Here is a 24,620-nt window from a genome sequence, read left to right as displayed (position 1 = left end):
GAATAAGTTTTTGAACTCCCTTGCTGGGGAGTTGGGCAATGTTCCCATTGCGTATAGTCAAATATCGTTTTTGGTCTGCTCGCTTTATGTATGAAGTGGTGCCCATAATAATTATAGCAAAACATGTCACCATAATTGTCTTTAAACTGGTAAACATCCTCATTTTCATAGACCGTATAATATTGCAATTCTGTCATCATTGAGTCAACTGTTTTCACATCCCAATTATCAGATACAATGCCTAGTATTACTATATCATTGATAGATAACTTTAGCACATACGGTATTTGAATTATTTCAGTTGGACAATATATATCAAACATTACTTTATCCCACACAATCCCATCTGGAATTGGCACTGCAGAAATGTTCACTAGGGACAAGTCTCTTCGAACCTTATGTGATGAAAAATGTGGTTCATACACCTCCTCCACCTGTTCAACTGCTGATCTCTCGGGAAGAAAAGGACCATGGATCAACAGAAAAAAGGTAATAACAAACCCAATCCAAAGAAAAAATGCTAGCATAGTCAATAAAAACCACAGATAGTTCCATGGAAAAACAAAATATGTATCTTTAAGCTAATGTATCAGCTTATGTGGACCTGACAGGTCAGCAGTCGAAGAGGCAAACGAGCCCGATAGGCCATCGTTGTTGTCGGCAAAGTAACCAGAGGCAGTTTGTGCAAAAGGTGTTGCCGTAGTCAATGGAGGAGTTGGTGTTTCCCGCGGTGGCAGACTGTAGACAGCACCATCCGTCACATCTGTAGTCATGGTGACTTGATCAAATGTTTCTAAGTTGGTCGTTGTTAGTGGAACTAATGCAAGATCATCATCAACCCTCCCCAAGCTTGTAGAGTCAACAGTGTTGGTATAGACAACTTGAAGCGGAACTTCTTCTCCAGTAGTGAGAGGGATTCAGGAACTACTGGACGTTCCTCTTAGTCGGCTGTGTAGAATCGGCCACATGTTGTAACTTGACATTGTCAATAGAAACAAAGCGATTTTCTTTGGCACCTGGCAACGGGGGTAGAATAACAGTTCTGGTTCCGTGTATCCCCAACACAGGGATTGGTGCATGATAAGAAGGGCCAAATTCATTTTTCACTGCGACCTTTTCACACACAAGATCCCCAACCCTGGGAATCCAGCCGGTAGGTGTTACTGGCACATCCTTATTTCCCTTGGAGGCAGCACTTTTAGAAGAGTTATCTTCACAGAACTGCTGTAATTCCGGTAAAACAGTGACACGATCATTTATGTCAAAAGGTGTTTCTGCCGCCTCCACACAGGACCATCAAGATCCGGAACAAACATTTGTGTTCCGAACAGGCACTCATATGAAGTACGACCCCCCAGGGACCTTCTATGCAGGTTATTTAGTGCTCTCTGAACTCCATACAGGTGGGTTAGCCAACTATGAACCGTACCTAAGACTCTGGCTGTTAAAGATTGCTTTAAATCGCGGTTTAATCGCTCCACTACAGAATTTCCCTCGGGATGAAATGGAGACGAGTACTGGAGCTGGACCCCCAGTGAAGCCATGGTGTCCCTGAATGCCCTTGAGGCAAAAGCAGGGCCCTGGTCTGAATGGAATGCTGCAACTGCATATGTACCGACAAAGACTCACAAATCTTTAATAACAGTCGAGCGTCAGCCGAGTGTTGCGGCCACACCCACACAAATCTGGAGCAAGAATCAACAGCGACTAGTATATATTTGTATGCACTATCCGGTGTTAGTGGACCGCAATGATCCAGGTACACATATTGTAATGGTCTGTTTGATATTAAGAGGGGTGTCTGCGGCGGGCGCTTAGCTGTTGAAACTTTAATTTGTTGACAGATGTCACAACAAAGGACATACTGCTTGGTCTCCTTATAGAGACCAGGCCACCAATAACGGGCCTGCAATAGCGAAATAGTGGCAGCCACGCCAGCATGTGCAGATGCCACTCCCTCATCCGCTGCTTTAATCAATTGTGGTCTTACATCTTTATTGGGGATGTCGCGTACGCCCATGCTCGGAATTTTAAATTCAGCGTTCAGCATACTTCCCATAAAGTATTGGTGTTTATTAGGAAATCCCTTAGGATAGGGCGTGCTATCAATCGTAGCTTTTATGGCAGCCATAATGTCTGTGTCTGGTTTAGAACTCGAATGAGTCACTGCAGCTACAGTGGCAACTGCCACTGCCGACTTTGGGGCTTCATCAGCCAAAGTATTTCCAGCAACGTGTATTCCAACGTGCTGGTGCCCAAGTGTATGCACAACATGGACTTTGGGTAGCGTCTCTTTCAGGTCTGCTACCTTCCCCACAGTAGTCTGTGTTTTATGGTGTTGCTTTTCGAATCTCTGAACCCATTCAAGCGCCATTAATGCAGGTATTCATTAAAAGACTGGACGCAGTAATACGAATCACAAACAATTTGTGTAAACTGTGTCGGATCTGTATTTTCTAGTGCCATTAGTAGAGCTTTTAGCTCAGCCAATTGTGCTGTACAATCCCCTAAGGTCTGTGTATAGGTATGTTTGGGGCAGAATTTCTCCCCCTCCATATAGGCACTCACAACCGCACATGCAGCAGAATATTGGTGTTTCGTTCCAATCGCTGCGTGCACAGAGCCATCGGTGTACATGACTACCTGATATTGATCAATAGGCAACGTATCAGCGGGAACTGGATATTCAACTTCATATTTGTAAAAATCCCCGAGTTTGTAACTTCGGGTCAAAAATGTAGTCTCCATCAGTGGCTGTTAGACGTAGCCCATTGTATCCATCGTGGGTGTAATGCTTTCGCGTTCAGGATGCTAGCTTTTGTAACAGCCTCAAGGGCCGGAATAGGAGAAACGACAATAATGCGTTTTGCCTGGGCAAGAGGTCTCTCTTTAATAACAGCCATCTGTACAGCAGTGAGAATCTTCTCTGTGGGTGCAAATCGTTGTTCAGCCGCGGAATACAAGTGTGACTTGTATGCAATCAGGACTGTCTCACCTTCATTAAATGTGACATAAGTAAACCCAATGGCCCCAGCTATCACCCTGATGACCAAATGTGTCTTATTGTCCCGTGTGTGTAGATGTTTCGCTGCTAGCATATCTGCTTGTAACTCCCATACAGTATGTGTATGTTCAGTTGTCCAGAATTTGCTTATAAAATCAGGACGTATCAATTCATATAAAGGTTTTATGCGTGTAGCATAATCAGGAAGAAAGCCCAACAATGATTGGAGTTTCTTAATCGTATTTGGTGGTTGCAATTGTGCACACTTTTTCTTAGAATTGTGGTGCTGGGCTCTTCCCTTCATTCAACAGCTCATATCCCAGGAACAGGACGCTGAGGAAGGCAATTTTTGTTTTTTTGTTTTTAAAATTAAATTTGTAGCTGATTTTGGCAAACCCTACATCAATGCGGGCAACCCGTCTTAAATGTTGTAGCAACTAGTCATCCGTAAGATATATATCATCCACATATGACAACGCTTCAGGGTCCAACTCGTGTAAATTAGCAGTCACACGAGCTGCAAACAGTCCTGGGCTGGTCTTATACCCCTGAGGCAAACAACTGAATTTTTTCTGGGCGCCTAGTGCGCTAAAGCTTGTTAAGTCTCTGCTTTCAGGCACTATATTCTGGCAGAAGAATCCATTTGAGATATCCAAAGTTGTTGTTACATTTTTTCCGCACAATGTTGCTCATTAGTGCAGTGCTATGCGAATTTTGTATAGCATATGTACGTGTATGTCCGTTCAAATGTCTGTAGTCTAAAACTATTGTATATGAATGATCTGGTTTAGCTACAGTGAATAAGGGATTATTCATCGGTGAGACACAGGGTTCGATCACCCCCTGGTATTATAATTGTGTAAGTATTTCTGTCACTGGTGCCTTTGCTTCATGTTTTATGGGATACTGCGGTTGTGGCTGAAGTTCACCTTTAATGGGAATCCCTGTCCCACCCTACGTGATTTCTATATAATGCAGGTGCCTGTGCGAGAGCCCATTCTGTAGAATAGGACTCCACTAGTTCCACTGGAACAAGGGGCGAGAAGGAAGGTTTAATAACCTCCTCCCCGGCTGGGCAGGTGCAGACGAAATCAGGCGGCCAATCTTGTTCAGCCAATAAAATATCATATATTTTAACTACACAAACCCAAAAAATCATGTGTATGGTGCGTTCAATGTCTCCCTCCAATTGTAGAGTTACTCTATACACCATATTGGGTTCGGAGACACGCATATCTGCTGTTTCTACTTGTATGAAGTCCTCAGTTGCTTTCACCTCCAGATGCTCTAGAAGATTCCGGCGAACTATTGTGACCTCTGCCGCGCTGTCTAGCAGTGCTAGAGCCCAGTTCTTCAAGAGAACCCTCTTCCTGAGTGGCATGTCTAACTGAGACTGCTGCCACTTTTTTCTTTTTAAACTGTTGTTTTTGTTGCACCGGTTTCTCTTCCTTCTTGACAGTAACCTCAGAGCGTTGTGATTCCTGTCTCGGTTTCACGTACTCTGTTCTCCACTCTGATAGCCCACCTCTTTCATTTCTCTTTTCCGGTGAGTCCTGAAAGGAATGAGATTGGCGTGTATCAGTATATTGATACCTATCAGGCGTTTTTATATTCTCTCTATTTCTGAGATTATACCTATTCTGCGGGGTCTCCGTACGTGGAGATTCTCCCCTTTCTTTTTTAGGTGTTTGTTGTTTTTTCTCCCAGCGCTTCTTATTACCCTCAGGTTGCTGTTTTGTATTGTGTTTATTAACTTTCCCCTGAAATTTAGGTTTTTGTGGTCTAACCCCTAGGCTATCACAACTGATACTGGAATATGTTTCCGCTATTATTTTGGGCAGTCCCAGCACCTGATCTTGTTGCGGAACGTCACGAAGACGCATGCGCACTGCAAGTGCAACTGCTTCCCCTTTAAGATTGCCCAGGATTATTGAAGAAACCGTGGCAAAATTGCCCATCAGTTGCATTCCTAAATCTAAGACTGGGGCAGCCCCATATTAATCTTGAATTTGTTTCAGCACTTCCGGTAGGTTGGCTAGTATCGGTGTACTGTGTGCTGTTGTATAGAGCGGGGCAAATACTGTGCCCCATGTATTACAATGTTCCACTGTGGGAACCAGCCCAAAGGGTAAGCACATAGTTAATATTCTATATTTGTCCTGAGGTCCCGTATGGGGAAATACCGCCTCCAGCGTATTAAGTTTTTGTGCCAGCCAAAACGTAGTCTCCTCTCGTTTTGCTGGGACTTTACCCATAATAGAGTGTACAGTCACCTGATTTATACCTGGTGTAACTGCATGTGGTTGTGCTGGAGCAGCACGCGCTGGGTTTCTATTTAGTGTCTGCGTCACAAATTGTACTAATCGTCTATATATTGTCGTTAATTCAATATATAAGCGTCGAACCTCCGCTACCGCCATGTTCGCAACCGCAGGATGAGGTGTATATGTGGCCAATAAAGGCCAGGTGGGACCTAACCTTACTGGTAAAATTGTATGGTGTAGGGCGTCATCAAGCCAATTATGTTCTTGATAAGAGAGGTATCTCTAAGTATGCGTACACCCTGTACTGACCAGGCGCGTTCGCAACTGTATATGTATGGAATGTATTTGTGTTCCCATCAACTGCTGGAAATGTGACCCAAGAATAGAACAGTTCCGTTCTATAAGCTGCATGAGTGTCCACCACAAATGTGATTGGACCTCCCTGTGCTGAAAGTCCATGTGCCAATAAATGTGTTGTAAGTGGTTGTCTCATATTAAGAGCTATTTGTACAGCCTGGGGATTTGCCATTATAAAGCATCAAAGGTTCAGAGAAGGCACACCAAGACAGGGTCTTTATCCTTTTAAGGTTCAAGCTTGAACAACCACCTGCTGTAAAATAGGGTTACCTATACGGCGGTGGTGGAAATCCTCAGTACCACGGACGTCTCCGTATACGGAACTGAGGGGTCATTACATTATATGAGACCGAGATATACCAGTGGACCCGAAAATTAGAGCCTGACCAAACATTAGCGGCGCCATGTCGCGTAGGCTCACATTATCCTAATGAGACTACTGGATTTTGGGCGGCAAGATCGTTCGCAGTGTGGGGGACTAGGTCTGACCCACGGTGAAGGACCCTTGTCACTCCTAAATCCGGGTTTTGCTCCGGCTAACTAGCAGTACCTCATCTCTCCCAAAGGGAAGACACAATTGGGCAGCCGAGCGCATGACATCTTAGGACTTCCCAGGGAAGTTGTGGTCACTCCGGTCACAACCGGTTCTCTCATACACAGTACGGTCTCATATAGAAATGACAAGGGCATTTTAAGTTTTAGAGATTGGTTTAATAAAACAACTGCATTTTAGATAGCCAAGCGTGAGCTGCATTAACCAGAACTACACAACACAGTAGGATTAAAATGGTAACGATGAGAGTGAAGCACAAGAATAAGGCTATCATAGTGTAACTAGATTATGTTCTCTCTAAGTTTTATTCTGAGCACAGCATGTGAAGCTCTAAGCCTGCCTTTCAGGTTCCCCCGGGAGGACATCAACCCTCATACCTGAGCAAAGGCCTGTAATCTGCATCTGCAATGGGGCAGTTTACATCTAGTTGTAGGTTCCTGTTTGGAATCTCCCTCTGACGTGTACTAGGACTAGAAAGTGTTTTTATAACTAACATGCAGATGTTCTAAGAAAATGTCCCTACGTAAGGATTTGTATTTTCTACGAATACTAGAGACTAAACTTCTACCATGTTTCCTGGCAATGTACCAGACTGTAGCCTTGACTGAAGCACAGGGTGATCAATAATGCATTGTTTGAGAACACAGTGCTGAACTAAGCTAAACAGTGTGATAGAAGGAAATTAAAACAAGACCGTAAAACTCGTTATTGTAAAATAACAGTGCGAGGCTGAATAAAATGTATCTAGGGCAAAGTGCACAGTGGCCTAGCATGTTAAACTAACGTGCATGAGGCTATATTAAAAATGGCTACACTACAGAGGGACAAGTTCAAAATGCTCACCCTGGTTCAAGTTGTGTTTGTCCTTGACCCTAGAAACTCAGTGGTAGCTTTAGACCTGTAAGACATCCATTTTCACATCCCTGTCCTGGAGGCCCACTGGTGTTACCTGTGACTGACAGTGGGCCAGGAGCATTTTTGGCTTTGCTGTGCTGCCCTTTGGCCTCAACAGTGCCACTTGGGTTTTCACAAAAGTGATGGCAGTGGTTGCATCGCACCTTTGAAGACCAAGGTTTGCAGTCTTCCCCTACCCTGATGACTGGGTTCTGAAAACAGGTTCACATCAGGAAGTCGGCGCTCATCTCAAGGCTACAGCGAGCCTCTTAATCATCATTGAGGTTTACTATCAATGTATTTGGCAAAGTCCAGATGTCAGAAGAGACTGCAAAAGATCTGCAGTAGTGCCTGCTTCACCGCAATGGGGTCAACGGCAGTTCTCTCTCCTTACCCCACCGAGAACCAGTTGTGATGAAGGTGCATCCCTTCTATGTTGGGTGGCCATCTGGGAGAGGTAGAAATCAGAGGCATCTCGCCTCTGGCAGAGGCCCTGCTGCACATAGGTCTCATAGATTTGCGGGTCATTCGCTTGGCTTTGAAAGCCTTCCTGCCATCCAACAAAAGGAGGCTGATGTTGGAGCTCATGGACAAATTGCTGCCTTGTGGTACTGCAACAAACAGGGATGGTTGGAGTCATAGACCCTGTTTAAGGAGGCTCTATGCCTCTGGGAGTGGCCGAAACCACAGGGGAATTTCCTAGTGGCCCACCACCTGGGGAGCGACCTTTAAGTGCCAGGACGGACAAACAACGGCTGATTCCTGGTAGATCCCGAACAGCAGCTACACCTGGAGGTGGCATAAGGTCTATTCTGGGAATAGGGAAAACCTTGGCTCCGGTTCTTCACTGCAGCCTTGAAAATGCTAGGATGTTTTTTTTGCACTTTAGAGTTTCTAAGATGGACTTCTCTCTGAAACGCATTCTGCCTAGAGTGGAATTCAGGGCTTCTGCATGCCTTTCCATCAGTGATCAGTGCTGCTTTAGAAAGTGTCTCACCATCAGCCTTTTTCAGGGTATATAAGGACGGGATTAGCAAGGAATTGAGAGAAGGAAGCAACATATCAAAAACAGATAGACAACTGACCTAAATCTTGAAAGTAATCAATCACAAGGATCTTCCAAAATAGGCTTGGTTAAAAAACAAAGATGGTCTGCTCAGAGCTGTTTTATGGTCATCAGAGTAAGTTGAAATAAGTGTTTTAAACTCCATCCAATGTGTGTCACTGCTATTCTTGTGACAACCTTTGTTTAGCACATACGTTAAGCCATTACTTAGCCTCTTGTGTGGCTTATCACAGGCCTAAGTCTGTCATTAGCTTAACCTTGCAATACTTTACCACATTACATCACGTAGGCCACTGACCACTCAAAATAAAGTGCTGCATCAATGATGAACTGCCACATTGTAGACATCTACAATGCAGCAGTGTAGGGGCTTCTAGGTTGGAAAGGCTGCACCAACCCCTTGACAGATGTGACTGTAGGGGTACTGCCCCCCACGCAGAACAATGATGCTCTATTTTATCCGAGAATAGGGTGTCAACGCCAAGTTACTGTAGACAATTATGAGGACAGTATACCTCATATTTTTGCATGGAATGTAAGCATTACGCAGGAATGTAGTTCTTGAGCCCTGAGTAAGACCGTTGACCAGTAGAGGCATACTATCATGTGGAAACATGTTGACAGTTATATGTGGCTAGGTGGGCCATTATTTCTCACCCGTATACTCATTTTTATTGCACTTAGCCATACCAAGGGTACCTATAAATAAAAGAAAATCTTTTTGGGCATACCCTTAGGTATTTTTAACAACATATCTGAATCCCTGCAATTGTCCTGAAATAAAAAATAATATCTAAGAACTCCCACTTTTGGAATGACCCCACTCTGTTATGGGAGGTCGCAGAGGATGAAGAAAGACGATAAGATTCGAGGAACGCGACTGCTTAAATGTCTTTTTTTGATCCTGTAGGTGAGGACCTTATGGACTGTGAAATAACACTGCCTCAAATCCACTTAATACATAAAAAATTTTGTGTGATTTTCTCAGAGAAGTCTTACCCATAATTCCATTTGTAAATTGATTAGTGATTTAGTTGTATATTTTCTTCTTGTTTCAGCAAATGCAACACCAGAATACGCAGAAGGTAGAACCCAGCAAAGTTCCAGAATACATTAAGAAAGCTGCCAAAAAAGCTGCAGAATTTAATAGCAATTTGAATCGAGAGAGAATGGAAGAAAGACGTGCCTATTTTGATTTACAAACACATGTAAGATGCATTTTTTGCTTACAGTTCTTGCAGTTTTGGTTAACTCATTCCATTTTTTGCTTTGTCTTCAACCTCACTGGGCAGTTTACAGCTTATAAGGCTTGGTTCCTGACATTGGTACACGGAGTTTGCTGAATATAGGGGTACTTGCCTTACGGCTAAAAAGACAGAAGTTAAGAAAAGCAATGTTAAAGTATACAGCAAGAGTTTTTTTTTGTTATGTATTTTGTGAACTTTATGCATAAGTAGTTTGTTTAAAAAAAAAAAAAAAAAAAAAAAAAAAAAAAAAGAAAAACCTAGCCACTATATAGTTTAATCTAATGGGATGTATGATCCCTGATCTTACGGATTTTGGGGGTTCATATTCTTTTAAGTTTGATGTAAGCAAGACTCCCCTCCAATTTCCTAACTGTGACAGATCCTCATTTCAACTTTCCTTTCCCCATCAACTCGTTCATCCAAGTGCCTTAATTTAGGTTGATATTCATAGACTTTAGATGTGTAATCTTTTTAAGAATAAATATTTGCTTTGATTTTGGAAACGGCTGCCAAAGATGGGTTTTCATGTTTGGTGTGTTATACAGAGGCTGCTGAATCGCAGCAAATGTAGCAACTTGAGTCTCTCTGATACACAAATGTTTAAAAACCTCTATTTAGGTCTGCTAGTGCCTTGTAACTTGTCATTAAACATATCGGTCTACCAAGAAAGATTGGAAGTAAAGTGTAGCTCATGACAGAAGGAACATTCAGAGAGTCTGAAAATCAGTCCATCTTCTTCGGCATAGCAGTTGTATGTAATGCACATAAATATCAATTTATCTTTCATGTGTTAGATCTTGTACCACCTTTAATGTGTGAGCAGTTTTATAGAGTTATGCATGAAAAAAAGAACAAAATAGAATCCATCCGCACTTAGTTTTGGCAATTAACCCTAAATGGTTTTAACATTACTGCAGAGTATGCACTACCCGCATTCAGGGGTGTGGAATTCCTATAGCCCGACTCCCAGGACATATTGTTTGGGGTCAAGGGCAACATTTCTTCATGCTTATTTTGTCAGTATGACAAGTAGGCCCAACCCCATGCCCCACAAACCTTTGGCTGCCAGCTTACAGTACGAATTGTGGATCAGGGAAGGGCAATGTCTGCAGTTAAGGCAATCTTTGTGTTCATATGTTAATGCTGTCCGAACTTGTATTTATGGTTCATTAATGCATAATCTTTATTATAAGGGTGAGCGCTCTAAGGAAATGTTGTGAGCTCGGACTGCACTGCTGATGGTGGTCCTAGTATAAAAATGTGTGCAGACGCTTGCAAAGTGTAGCAATATGAGGTAACGTAGAATGTTCTCTGAATAAATGCAAATAATTGCAGAAGCTTCAAAGCTGGATTGTTGAGTATTTTCTTCAAATTAAATGTTCACAGAAATTGCAACTAGGAAAAACATTTTTGCTAAATACTGTGAAATTGTAGGTACCATTTCTTCAAAGCATCATCTACTAAAATCTGTTGACGCATGCTAATATTCCCAAAAAGTATTCATAAAGGAAAACTCAGTCCAGCCAGTTTCAACATGACGCATAAACATGAAAATAAACAATCCTTAGCAAAGCCAATAGTTATGACTTTGGTTGTCAGCCTTTTGGTTTTGTCAATGTGTGGCTTGTTTTGACATGGTTTTTGTAAAACATTATTGTCATGGGAGATGCCAGGCCCTCCTCTTTATAGCAAACATTGCCAAAATGCAATAATGTTTTTGGTTTAAAAAACCAAACATTACCATAGCAGTTTCTGGCACTGAACAAAACTACTTTGTGTGCTGATATGCTACTTTTGAAAGGGCAAAATGCTGTCACTCACAGTGAAGCCAGTCTTTAGACAAAGAGAAATTTGTAATAAAAACAAAGAGGTCTTGGTTAATTCAGGGCCTAAATAGGGGCTCAATCCTTAAATAAAGCTACAGAAGTGCACTTATGATATATACCCTTGCGTTAGTGCAGATGTACAGCTTTCATGAATTCACAATAATTTACAGAAGTAGGCCAGGAAATGGTACTCTAGAAAATATTTGTGAACTGCTTTTTAGCACGTGCAAATATGCATGTATAAATCTGCCCATGTGAAAAATCTCATGAGCGTTTAAAAGTTCACTTTCCCTCCAACCGCTTTTTTCCCCAACCGTGGAAGAAGTTTTATTTCTGCCCATGTCGGGAGTAAATTTCTAACCTTTCTCAGTATGAGAAACAATTCGAGAAAAGCTAGTGAAAACCCTGAAAACATGCAAATTAGTAAATTTGCACAGACTCCAAAGTGCATTCCCACCCCGGAACTATTGCTTAACTCTTCTTCCAGCCCCAGTATGTAGATCGGTGGAAACCTGGCAAAATGCAGGAATTGCTAGAATTCAAACCCTACTATAGTATGAGCCCTTGCTTAGTCAGAAAGGCGCTTATCAGAGATTGTATATAATGAGATTGCTGCCTGATTAATCGGCACACTACATGGCACTAAAGGAGACCAGTTAATATTTTTGCAGGACATATAGATTTGTGCAGCTAGCTGTCCCATGGACAAGTAGATATTTTATTAAATTCCACACCCCTGCGCATTATCCTCTAGAATAATAGTTCCGGCAATGATCAGCTTGTGCTTTGTCCATAGCTGAAAAGCAAAGCTTTCTAACTAATGCAGGACACAAGTGCCCTAACTTCAGAAGTTTTGTAGTCACACCATTATGTCGTGGGGCTCATTTCATTGTATACATTTTTATTATGAATACACAGGGTTGCAGTACCTATTGTTAAATCTTGTACGTGTGTGTGTGTTTTTGTTTTTTCACCTAGTGGCTGCTGCCACGAGGTAGTTATAGCTAGGAGCATGTTTCCATAGAAAAAGCATTTTTTGACTTGCCAATATCTTTGGCTTGACGAATCTTAAGAAAAGTTTCCTAAAAAAGTGGGCAGATGATTATTGTTGTGCATGGAAAGTTTCGGAATGATCCATCAAGCAGGGGCTGAGACAAATGAGGTTTGTTCTGCAGGGACTGAGTTGTTATGAGTGTTGGCTGCAGGGACTGGCGGCAGGTTAGTTAGGCTCTGAATTTACTTGTACAAAACCATAGAAATTCAGCAGTTATAGTTGGAGTTCTTTCAAGCAACTATAACTTGTTCCCTAAGGTAGCTATAACTCGTGCCCCTGCCATGCACTGCTAACTATCCATATATTACAGCACTCTAACTACTAAAACACCATGAAAAATATAAATAAAACATTATCACTCAAATTATTGAAGAACAAACTGTGCATGGCGGGGGCATGAATTATAGTTGCTTGAAAGAACGTATTTATAACTGCTGAATTTCAATGGCTTTTACGAGTAAGTTCAGAACCTAACTTTATCGTCCCTGTAACCTTTTTTTTTTTTTTTTTTAATGTGAATTTAAAAAAAAAAAACAAAAAAAAAATCTATTTCTTAACTATAATGTCCCTGTAACTTTAGTTTTTTTTCAGTGAATATATATGTATATTACCTAGTGGCAGTTGCCACTAGTGATAGTTAAGACCATGTTAGAAAAAGTGCTTTTTGACTTGCCTATCTCTTTGGCACAGTTTGACTAATCTTCACAGAATTTCCCAAAAAAGTGTGCTTGTGATTCTTGTTGCGCACAGACACTTTCTGGTGATATGTCAAGCGGGGGCTGGGAAAAGGGGGTTGGGGGGGTTCAAAAAAGTTGCTTTTCTCATGTCCATTCCCATAGGACCTTTAGACACAACTGCAGCCCGAACTGCTGGACGGAATTAAACCAAATTTGGCAGGATGCTTGCTTTTAGTGCCCAAATTACACTTTCGCTTATTTGGTGTAAATCCGTTCAGTAGTTTTTGAGAAATTAAAGGGAAAATAAATTTGTATATCTGAGGTCACAAATAATTTGTGAATATTCGCAAATTTGCGTGCGAGTAGAAGCGCTGTAATTGGATGGCTACAACCTGACAAAGTTGCGGCTGCCATTTTAAGGACTTGGGACACGGTCCCGGGTGCTGAAAAACAAAATGAAAAGTAGCATATGGGGTCAGGTTGGAGGTACCCTGACCCAAGGAATGTAACATAGGGGTGTTTCAGGGGCAAGTTAAGGGTTTGAAGTATTTTTTCTTCACCATGTGCGGTATTCGCGATTAATTGAGATAAACCGCGAATAAGCAAAAAAAAATAACAAAACAATTCACTCATTCATACACTAATTCATTCACTCACACATGCACTCGGAGGCTAATGCACTCACTCACACACCCAGGCACTCATGCACCCAATCAGACCCACTCAGACTGCTACACCCACTTTCAGACCCACTCAAACATTGATACACCCACTCACAGACCCACTCAGACACGCTTCTGCTATTTGGCTGCTTCTATTAAAGCTTTGTATTGAGAATCTTTTGTCTCCTTTCTACTCTGCTTAAATATAGAAAAACAGGATAAGGACAGGTGAGGTACTGTATCAGGTAATGTTTTTTTTGATGTGCAATCTTCAGAGAATTGTCTCCGGAGAGAAAAGGCGTTCTCTGTGTTTATATTCTTTCTGTTTCTTATTTTCCACTTTATTTATTTTTTCGGCATGAGTCACCATGATTATTTTCAGACTTACACTTCCCTTTGTACTTTTGAGGTCAGATATTTACTCCGGATTTTCATTTCTGCTTTGGTCATCTGGTACGTTGGAACAAACGTGTTGATTACTAAGTGATTTTAGTATTACTGATAAGATTTCAAGGTTGTGGGCCAGAATTAGATTTTCCAAGAGCATCACATTTAGTTACAGAATTCACTTTGGAACTATTAAGGCTTCCCCTAATTGGCCATAGTCACTCCAAGGATAAAAAGAAGCATGCAGGGCAAAATCTGGCATATTTGAGAGATCTTCCAAACCCAAAAGTTCTTAAATCATTGTACTATAAAAGAGATTTAATGCCGCTTTAGCTTCTATTTTGCTTGTAGAATGTGACGAGGGCCATGCCAATATCTGGAAGGGTGTAAAATCTAAGGGAATCAATACTGGATAATTATCTTCCATAGATGTTTCCACAGGGGATAAGTAATAGTTTTCTAGAGATGGTATTAAGTCTTCATGATTGCTATTCTTTTTGTTATTTCAACTTGCAAAATCTTCATTAATGCATAATTCGTAATGCCCTAAGTTGCTATGCACTACAGAGGAAAGCTTTTCTTTTGCAATGAATAGGCCGTTTAATTTCAGAAAAAGAGTACTGGAATTGCAGGTAAAGACCTTCTAGTGAACCAATATGTGATGATTTTCTCCCTCCTCTTTTTACTGTTTGCATGGGGGGGGGGCTGCCTTTTTGACAAAATGACTCAATTCCATTTCTCACTGTCATGATGAGCTATAAGTGAAATCTGCAAGGGTAGGGCCGCTCTTATAGTGCATCAAAAAGTAGTTGTTAATGTTATCATACACCTGATGAGAAAACTTTCCTAGTATAAAGACAGTTCTTGATGAATGTGGTACTTTAATCTGCTTCTGGGGGGAGATATATTTAGTGAAAAATTCTCAGTTGGTTTGAGAGCATAAATTGTTCATGCAACTAATAAATCAGTGATATGAAGTTACACCCCAATGGTAAAATGCAGAATAGACACCAGTAAAATCTGTTTAACTAGTAATTGCTCCTATGGCTCCAATTCGGAAAAGAAGACCGGTAAACACAAATAAATAAATAAATGTTTTTCTCTCCTCCCCCTGAGAATGCACATCTATCACCGCCTCCTCCCACTGCTTTAAAATTGCATAGAATCTTTCTGACTAAAACAGTATTTGTGCAAGAGAAGGGTGGTACGGTGCTACATAAGGGAAAAGCACACACTACTTGATTTTCCAAAATCCCCAAACCATCCAGTCTATCCTGTCATGGGCTGTGCAGGATCTCCAAGAGTGTTGTCGCTCAGGCACAGTGTCGCTAATCGCTCTACTGCAAATTGCCACCAGATGGGCGAGCAAGTAGCATTGTAGCGGCCTTTGCAACCGCTCAAGCCAGAGAAAGTTGCATGAGTGTTGGAAGGCATACCAGCAATATAGGGCAGTGGTTCTTAACCTTTGTGAATCCTCACTGAATCATTACTGGAATCCAGGGACCCCTCCTCCCCCGGGAATCATTATCGTGTTGGTGGGGAGACAATGACTAAGTTGCCATGGCACCCCCCCTCAGGGTGCCATGCCCACCTCTCACTGCCTGTGGCATAGGTAAGTCACCCCTCTAGCAGGCCTTACAGCCCTAAGGCAGGGTGCACTATACCACAGGTGAGGGCATAAGTGTCACTCTGTGGCCAGGAACAAAGCCTGTACTGGGTGGAGGTGCTTCTCACCTTCCCCTGCAGGAAACTGTAACTCCTGGTGGTGAGCCTCAAAGGCTCATGCTTTTTATTACAGCACCCCAGGGCATCCCAGCTAGTGGAGATTTCCCCCCCCCCCCCTCCCCCCCCCCCCCCCCACCCCCCTCCAGCCACTGCCCCCACTTTTGGCGGCAAGGCTAGATGCGATAATGAGGAAAACAAGGAGATGTTACCCACCAGTCAGGACAGCCCCTAAGGTGCCCTGAGCTGAGGTGACCCCTGCCTTTAGAAATCCTCCATCTTGAGTTTGGAGGATTCCTCCAATAGAAATAGGGATGTGCCCCCCTCCCCTCAGGGAGGAGATACAAAGAGGATGTAGCCACCCTCCAGGACAATAACAATTGGCTACTGCCCCCCTAGACCTAAACACTCACCTAAATTTAGTATTTAGGGGCAACCCTGAACCCAGGAAATCAGATTCCTGCAACCTACAGCAAGAAGGACCGCTGACCTGAAAGTCCTGCAGAGACGACGGAGACGACAACTGACTTCGCCCCAGCCCTACCGGCCTGTCTCCAGACTCAAAGAACTTGCACAGTGACGCAATCGACAAAGACCAGCGACCTCTGAGGACTCAGAGGACTGCCCTGAACCCGAAGGACCAAGAAACTCCTGAGAACAGCGGCACTGTTAAAAAAAATATATATAAAAAAATGCAACAACTTTGCAACTTTAAAGCAATTTTTAAAGAACTCTCTCTTCCCGCCGGAAGCGCGAGCCTTCTCACTCTGCACCCGGCTCTAGCTCAGGAGAACTAACACTGCAGAGAGGACTCCCAGGTGACTACGACGACGTGAGTACCCTTAGTCGACCCGCCTGTACCTCCCACAGCAACGCCTGCAGAGAGGATCCAGAGGCTCCCCCTGACCGCGACTGCCTGGTAACAAGGAACCCGATGCCTGGACCAAGCACTGCACCCGCAGCCCCCTGGACCGAGAGGAACCACCTTCCAGTGCAGGAGTGAACAGCAGGCGGTCCTCTTCCTAGCCCAGTGGGTGGCTGGCCCGAGAAGCCCCCCTGTTTCCTGCCGGCATCGCTTAAGTGACCCCGGGTCCCTCCATTGCTTTCTATAGCAAACCCGACGCCTGCTTTGCACACTGCGTCTGGCCGCCCCTGAGCCGCTGAGGGTGTGTTTTGTGTGCCTGTTTGTCACCCCCCCCTTTCCCCCCCAGTGTTCTACAAAACCCCCCTGGCATGCTCCCCGAGGACACCGGTACATACCTGCTAGCAGACTGGAACTGTAGCACCCCTGTTCTCCATAGGCGCCTATGTGTTTTGGGCCCTCCTTTGACCTCTGCACCTGACTGGCCCGGTGTCTCTGGTGCAGTGACTTTGGGGTTGCCTTGAACCCCCCAACAGTGGGCTGCCTATGCCCAGGAGACTGACTGCGTAAGTGCTTTACTTAACTGAGAAACGTAACCAAACTTAACTCCCCCCAGGAACTGTTGATTTTTGCACTGTGTCCACTTTTTAAATAACTTATTGCCATTTTAACTAAAACTGTGTGTACTACTACTTTGAATCAAAGTTCTATACTTACCTGTGTGAAGTACCTTGCATTTTATGTACTTACCTCAAATGTTGAATCTTGTGGTTCTAAAATAAATTATGAAAATATATTTTTCTGTATAAAAACTATTGGCTTGGAGTTAAGTCTTTGAGTGTGTGTTCCTCATTTATTGTGTGTGTGTGTACATCAAATGCTTAACACTACCCTCTGATAAGCCTCCTGCTTGACCACACTACCACAAAATAGAGCATTAGTATTATCTAATTTTGCCACTGTCAACCTCTAAGGGGAACCCTTGGACTCTGTGCACACTATCTCTCACTTTGAGATAGTATATACAGAGCCAACTTCCTACAAAATGTGCTGGGGAGGTGGAGCAGGATGAGAGAAGTAGGAACCCCCTCATCCACTCCCTGTCTTGGATCATGTAGAGTGGTGTACTAAGGCAAGCCTAAAACACAACTGGCTGGGTTTTGGTATATTCCACTAGGAAGCTGTAAAATTGTCAGGCAAGATATTTTCCCCAGTTTGCATGGGGTTGGGGGTAGTAGTATGGGTCAGTAATGGTATTCAGCCAAAAAAATCCAACTGGTTTCTTTTTTATTTAAATCTCATTTTCTCCTTCTTCCACTCATACGGCATGATTCCTGAAGATAATGAAATATTGGGGCTAGCTGGTATGATGAAATAAAGATTTGATACTCTAGACTCAACAGATCTCATCAATGGATCCTTAATTTATTGAAGCAAAGAATGCCTCCAGGTTATGTTAACAGAAAGAGGGGAGAGATTCCAGTACTGTGACGGATGGGTCTGATTAATCTCATGAAGGGGGCTGTAAATAGTGTCATCACTGGTAGACATTGCAATAGTATCATAAAGTGTCAATTTTTTTTATGGAAAAAAGTAGTCAGACTATCACAAGGGGTTGAGATGGAGAAGTGGCAGAAGGGTTGGTTAACCCGGACAATATTATACAACACTCTGAGAAAAGGCATCCTCATAGAAAGCGACTTTAAGCCAAGAACTGCTAGGAGTGCTTCACCTGGAAGGGGAGAACCGTTGTTTAAATAGTAGCAATTTCATTTTCTTTTGCATGCGGATTTTCTCACCAACCCAGGTACTGAAATGCATTTATTTTTAGGTGGATGTGTGCATCCAATCCGGCAAAAAACTACCACTCCTAGTGATGGCAATGGCCCAGGCCTTAGGCTCTGGTGGCAAAAACGAAATGTGAATGACTGTTAACTGGCCAGTGTATAAAGAGGGATGTGTCAAAGCCACTCTGCCTTTATGTGTGGTGATTCTTTTTTTTTTTTCTAATGCGTTTACTTCAGCTGGCAAGACAACTAGAGCTGTTTTTGGGCCAGACTTTAAACTGAGTAGAATAGACAGCAAACAAACCCATTTTACCTAAAATGGAGAGAGAAACGTTGTTTACATCTTTCCATTCATGTGACGACGTTTCTTCTCAATAGGAAGTAGTTATGGTTGTAAAGCTGACTGGTTTCCACTCTCACAATCGATGTTTCCTGTGGTTCAGTTACCTGGATGCCTTTTTGGGCTTATGAATAGCATGCCCGTAGAAACTCCTGAAGAACTGTGACTGTGCTGTTGAAATGTAATGCCTTTTTGTTATGTATTTTTATAATAGATGCCTAGCTGTGTAAATGTTGCGCTATGGCTGAGAAACAAGTTGATGTTTTCTCAGTGAACTTGTAGCAACAGCACCATGTGTAGAGTTTTAATTTGGCCATTTCATTGAGTGGAGGATATACGTTGGGGTTGGGGGGGGCGGGGGTGTGTGGGAGGGGGAGGGAGACGTGAATTGCTAATGTTGCAGTGAACATATTCAGTACGATATGCAACAAGGGACACCTGTGACACCCGAGCGAATGATACTAATTTTGTATTTTCTGAATTTGTTACAAATAGAATCCGATCGTTTCATATAAAGTATTAAGGTTTTAAGATGGGATGGCGAACTAATCGTCAATCTAATCATAAGACTGTAGGAATCTGTTGAGCTGTAAATGAAGCAGTAGGTTTGTTTGACTAACGTGGGCTGGTAGCAATATTGCTTTGCGGGTTGAACCCCTTCTGAAGAAGGTGAACCACATTATCGTTTGAAAAGAGGGTCCATTGGTCACTAGTTTGGCCAAAAATGTAAAACTCACTGTTCAACAGTGTGGTGTGGCTGTATTAGTCCGTCCTGTTGTCAGTTATCCCTGGTCGTAGAAAACTAACCAGAACCCCTAAATAAATGAAGAGTGAACGGTTCCTGCGCCCTCTTCTGAAAGATGTTCTAACTGCAGATTTTAAAGGGCTGAATAGTTGTGTCGACAAGGTCTTGAACATTTCAGCAGGGAAACTGTCCTCTCCTATAGGCCTTTCAATTTTATAGATTCGTTTTAAAATCTGATATTTCTCTGTCTGAAAAGCGATGGACTCAAGACACACTTGCATCATTAGCGAGATCTGGGGTTCGAAATCTTGCTGGAAAAGCCCCATTCTCCGAATAAGCAATCATGATCAGATTGTTTCACAGCTTTGTAAAGTTGCAGAAATACTCAGCTATTTCTTCTGTCTTGAGCAGATAGACTATTTACCAGATTTATGATATGAAATAGCTGTTTATGGATCTCGCCAGGACTTCAGAGCCCAGATACCCTTTCTGCTGGAAGGAGCAGCCCTGGTGAAGGTTGGCTCTACTACACATATGGCACAGTCCCCCGCGGGATGTGAAGTAACTTTTTGAGAATCTGTGTAGGACTTCAGAGACCCTTTCTGCTGGAAGGCAGGGCCTTGGGGCAGGTGGGCCGTAGTGCGCACATAGTGCAGCATCATTCTACGTGGTGCGGATGTGAGGGTTTGGGTAGGAGTGTGAGACCCTTTCTGCTGGGAGGAGCGTTGGTGGAGGTGGGCCTTAGTGCACCTATAGCATGGCATAATTCGGCAAGGGACATGACTGGATCAGGCTGGGCCTACTCTTTCAAGTGTCATTGCATACTCCAGGAGGAAGAGTTTAAGGAAAGCCACAGATAGTTCCCATATTGCACATAAAACTTCGACCATCAATGGTTTTCTTTCCCATGCTTTTGGCTAATTCGTAAAGAAATAGATCTCACTGAAAGAATGGCAATGCTCCAGCTTGCGTATCATCCACTGATATTTCTTCTCCAGCAGTTCACTCTGAGTCTTAAAAATGAGGATTAGTCCTACTGTGTGGTATGAGCTCTGATATCGCTGGTTTTCCTATTTCAGAATCCATAGCGAAATGCAAAATAAGGGGTGGGAAGCTTCCTGGAGTTTGTGATAAGGGTGACATTACATCTGAGGACCCTTCTGCACACTTTCAGCACCTGATCCCCTTTTTGCGCAATTAGAACTTCTGGTTCCACAACACTTAAAGCCTTTACACGATTGGCTGGACTGAAGTGATTGGTTATTGAATGCCAGATTAAGTGGGCCCACCAATAACTCCGAGTTAAGGTCGGCCCGTCATCAGTCTTATCCACCTAAATCCCCCACTTTTCCCCTGGTGGTCCAAGGGCCAAAAGAAATGGTGGGTAATCTGGTCATCACTCTTTCATTCCTGCTAGAGGCCTGTCTAAATCGGCTAGTGGAGCTGTCATTCATGCTTCACAATCAGTCTCCGGGCCTACAGGAAGATCCACTAAAGAAGTACTTTTGATACGAAAGCCCCCCTTTCTTCGCATTGTTGTTCAATACTAAGCCTTCCACCAACAGCATTTTCATATGTCCTCATTTTAGCCAGTGTTCTCACAATGAGCATGCAAATGGAAGAAGAGTATTTAAAATTAAAAATAAATTTATTATTTGGCTATCAAATACTTAAACTTCAATATCTATAATTCTGTATATATCGTTTCAGTGAGAAGAGTTTTATGGATTAGGCCCTCATAAAAAAAAGACTTGAAGGGGATTGCATAGTTATGAAGTTTAGTAGGCCCTGTTTTGTCAGAGACATACTTGCCAATCTGTTTAAAACCGAAGCTAGGCGTAGCTCTGTTCATTTTTTTTTTTCTTTCCCCCCTTCTTCTTAGCCAGTCTTTCGCCGCATTAGTGCCCTACATGACTCCCAATCAAAACCTGCAATCTGGCACCCTTTTGAAATAGGTTATCCGATAGAGACTTCTAGCTGCAGATTTCTTACCTTTGAATTCTCCCCAGACATCAGACTGGATCCAGCAGATTTTTCATGAGCAGTACCCCTGCACGCTGTTAGGTCGCATTGATCAGCTATGTGTCTGTTGTCTGAATCTTCCACATTGGAAATTATGTTGCCGTAACTATATAGGCGCTACCTAGGTGTGCCAACGTCAGTTGCTTTCTTTCCTCGCCAGCCAGCGCGGATCTGAGAGAAGAGCTTCCTTGCAGTAATTTTTTGTTTGGCCGTTTTTGACTATTTTACGAATATGTTTGAGGTTCACCACCCGATGTGTCGAGGATGCTGTCATGCAAGGTGGGTTTTTAGACCTGTGGAGCTTGTCATCCTCTGCTGTCTGTAACAGATCAGCACTTCATCTGCTTGTGGTCTTTGGAGCGTGACCATGACCCGAGGTCATGCTCCGAGTGCTGGACCATACATCCAAATGCTTTAAGGCAGTGCGCCCTAAAGCTGATGGCAACCTGGCATGCGAAGTCTTGCTGGTCGAGGCCCCGGTTGCGTGGAAGGTCACAGGACCGTTGTCAGAGTCCAGAGTCATCCTCCCCCTCCAAGTCCTCTGGACTATCTTAGAGGCATAAGAAGAAAAGTAAGAAGTCTTCCACTTCTCCTGGTCTGTCAGCTGACTCACCGATGGAACATCATCATTCTAGAACTTGTTGTTCAGAACCTGCACCTAGGCCGGCTCCGCACCTCCCAGATTTTCCTGGAGCTGGAGAGGCCCCTGCCCAACTAAACAGTTTCTTTAGGCCATGGGCCTCATTTTTGGTAGTTTGCCCCTGTTGGTGCACCTTTGGGCCTTGCGGGGTCAGAGGGGGCCCCATCAGGTTCCATACCTGCGGCTTTGATGCAGATGGGCCCCCAAGGATCCAGTCCTGGTTCCGAACCGGTACTGGTCATACCATCTCGACCTTCCCTAGCTCTGCTCCTGAGGCTGACGCCCACGGCAGCCCCATCCCCATTGCCGACTTAGAGTACCAGCCTTATGAAGAAGAAAGGATTGGCATGAGAATGTGGCTGAAGTCCGTGGACTGGATACTTCTCCAGATACTGGTATGCTTTCTCTCACTATCGTGGCTACAAAGACAGGAACTATCTATATGCTATGGTGGTGCGGAGGGCAGATGGGGTCCTATACCTTCAACTACCCTAAGTGGCAGTCAAGACTAACATCTTGACAGAAGTACTGCAACTGGGAGTCTCCACATCTGAACCCCTACTCCTGTTTAATGATGAACCTACGGACGTCCTTTCGGGTACCTGGTCCACACCCAGCACAGGTGCTCCTTTGAATAGGACATTCACCCGCCGATACTGACCGCTCCTGTGGACCCAAGCTTCCTCACCCAGCACCCTACCCTTGAGACTTTGGTGGCCCAAGCCTTAACTTCCCAAGATGCTTTGCCTACTACTCCCCCAGATAGGGAAGCCAAGAGTTTAGACTCATTTGGGAAGAAGTTTTTTTCCACCAGCCCGCCATAATGGTCCATTAACACTGCATGCCTTTTGGGCATTATTGCCACAGTCTGTGGGACATGGTTGTGCAAGTGCTGCCACAGGTCCCAGAGGTGGCCCTGCCGTACTCTCTCCAGTTATTGTTGATAGGAGAGATGCAGCAAAGTTCACTATTCGTTGCAGACTTGACACAGTCGATTTGCTAGGTAGAGCGGTTTCCACAATAATGGCCGGAGGTTCCACACCTGGTTGAGAACCTCTGGCTCTTTGGGGAATATCCATGCTTTCCTTATAGACATGCCCTTCAATGGCACCTATCGCTTCATAGACAAGGCAGATTTGACGCTCAGTCTTTAAGGACTCCGGCAATAGCCTGGTGCTTGGGCGTTGCAGTGAAACCCTGACACCCTCCCCCCCCCCCCCTCATCTGCCTTTCACTCCTTTTGTGGCTAAGGAAGTGGATTCCAGCTGTAACCATTCCCACCCAACCACCATGCCGCGCATGCTCCTCAGCCTCTGCGTGAACGAGGGTATGGTATCCATGACCTTGTGTGTCAGGTGGCAAGCGGTCTGGTCAGTCTGCCCTGCCCCCATCTGCAGGAGCCTCTAAAACGTCCTAGTCTGCCTCTGTACCACCATGAGCACCCAATTGGTGGCAGGGTTTGCCATCACCTGCTTCACTGGCAGTCCATAACTTTGGAGAGTTGGGTTTGGCAGATCGTCCAAAGGGGCTACTTCTTCTCCTTCTAGGCTACCCTTCCCTTCATGCCACCTTCTCACGACCGGATGATGTAGGATCCATCTGTCCCTTCTCCGTGAGGAAGTTGCGGCTTTCTTGGTCAAGGGGGCCATAGAGAGGGTGCCAGTGCCAGAAGTAGGCTATGGTTGTTCTTCCTGCTATTTTCTGGTCCTGAAAAAGGGCAAAGGTCTTCACCCTGTTTTTGGCCTCTGAGCCCTCAATCGATTCCTCTGAAGGAAAAATTCAAAATACATTTGCTTAGGTCTTGCTTGCCTTGGACCCAGGAGATTGAATGGTACAATTGGACTTGCAGGACCCTTATCTCCATATCCCCGTCCTGCCTGTCCACATATGTTACCTGCGGTTCACGGTTGGCCACAAGCACTTACAGTTCACCATACTTCCCTTTGGTCTTACCAGCATCCCTCGGGCAGACCTCCTGTATTCGCTGGGGCTCACAGTGAAAGTGCCAAAAATCACACCTGATTCCCTCTCAGACTCACCCTTATCCTCCTGAGCATTGAGTCTAGGACATTGAGGCTATGACTATAGCAATGTTTCTGTCTCTATCCTGGATTTCGGTGAGACTGACTCTTGAGTCTTTTGGGTCTCATGGTCTCCTGCATCATGATAGTGGCCCATGCCAGATGGCACATGCGGGCTCTGCAGTGGGACCTGAGTTTCCAGTGGGGGCAGCATCAGGGGAATCTTTTAAATATTGTCCAGATCTCAGAAGAGAACTGTGAAAGATCTGCAGTGGTGGTTAATGAGTCATGATTGGGTCAAAGGCAGAATCCCCTTCCTTCCCCAACCAGATCAAGGGAAGGCTAGAGTAGGTGTTCACAGATAACATGACTGCCATGTGGTACTGCTACAAACAGGGCATGGTGGGGTCGTGGTCCCTTTGTCAAGAGGCTTTGTGCCTCTGGACATGCCTGGAACAGCAGAGCATATCCCTGGTGTTTCAACATCTGG

At 44.0% G+C, this 24,620-nt stretch overlaps 1 protein-coding gene across 2 annotated transcripts in view; it reads left to right on the top strand.

The window, feature by feature from the left end:
* The window catches only part of PHF10 (PHD finger protein 10), a 550,201-nt gene that overhangs the window by 181,007 nt on the left and 344,574 nt on the right, over positions 1-24,620 (top strand). For both annotated transcript variants that reach the window (XM_069234982.1, XM_069234981.1), the window contains exon 6: positions 9,197-9,346. In XM_069234982.1, the coding sequence (XP_069091083.1) occupies positions 9,197-9,346 (150 nt within the window). The remainder of the gene's footprint in view (positions 1-9,196; positions 9,347-24,620) is intronic.

The sequence above is a fragment of the Pleurodeles waltl genome, chromosome 5 (genome assembly GCF_031143425.1).
Source record: "Pleurodeles waltl isolate 20211129_DDA chromosome 5, aPleWal1.hap1.20221129, whole genome shotgun sequence".
Taxonomy (NCBI): domain Eukaryota; kingdom Metazoa; phylum Chordata; class Amphibia; order Caudata; family Salamandridae; genus Pleurodeles; species Pleurodeles waltl.
Note: the sequence above shows the minus strand (reverse complement) of the source record. Positions and strands in the feature narration are given on the sequence as shown.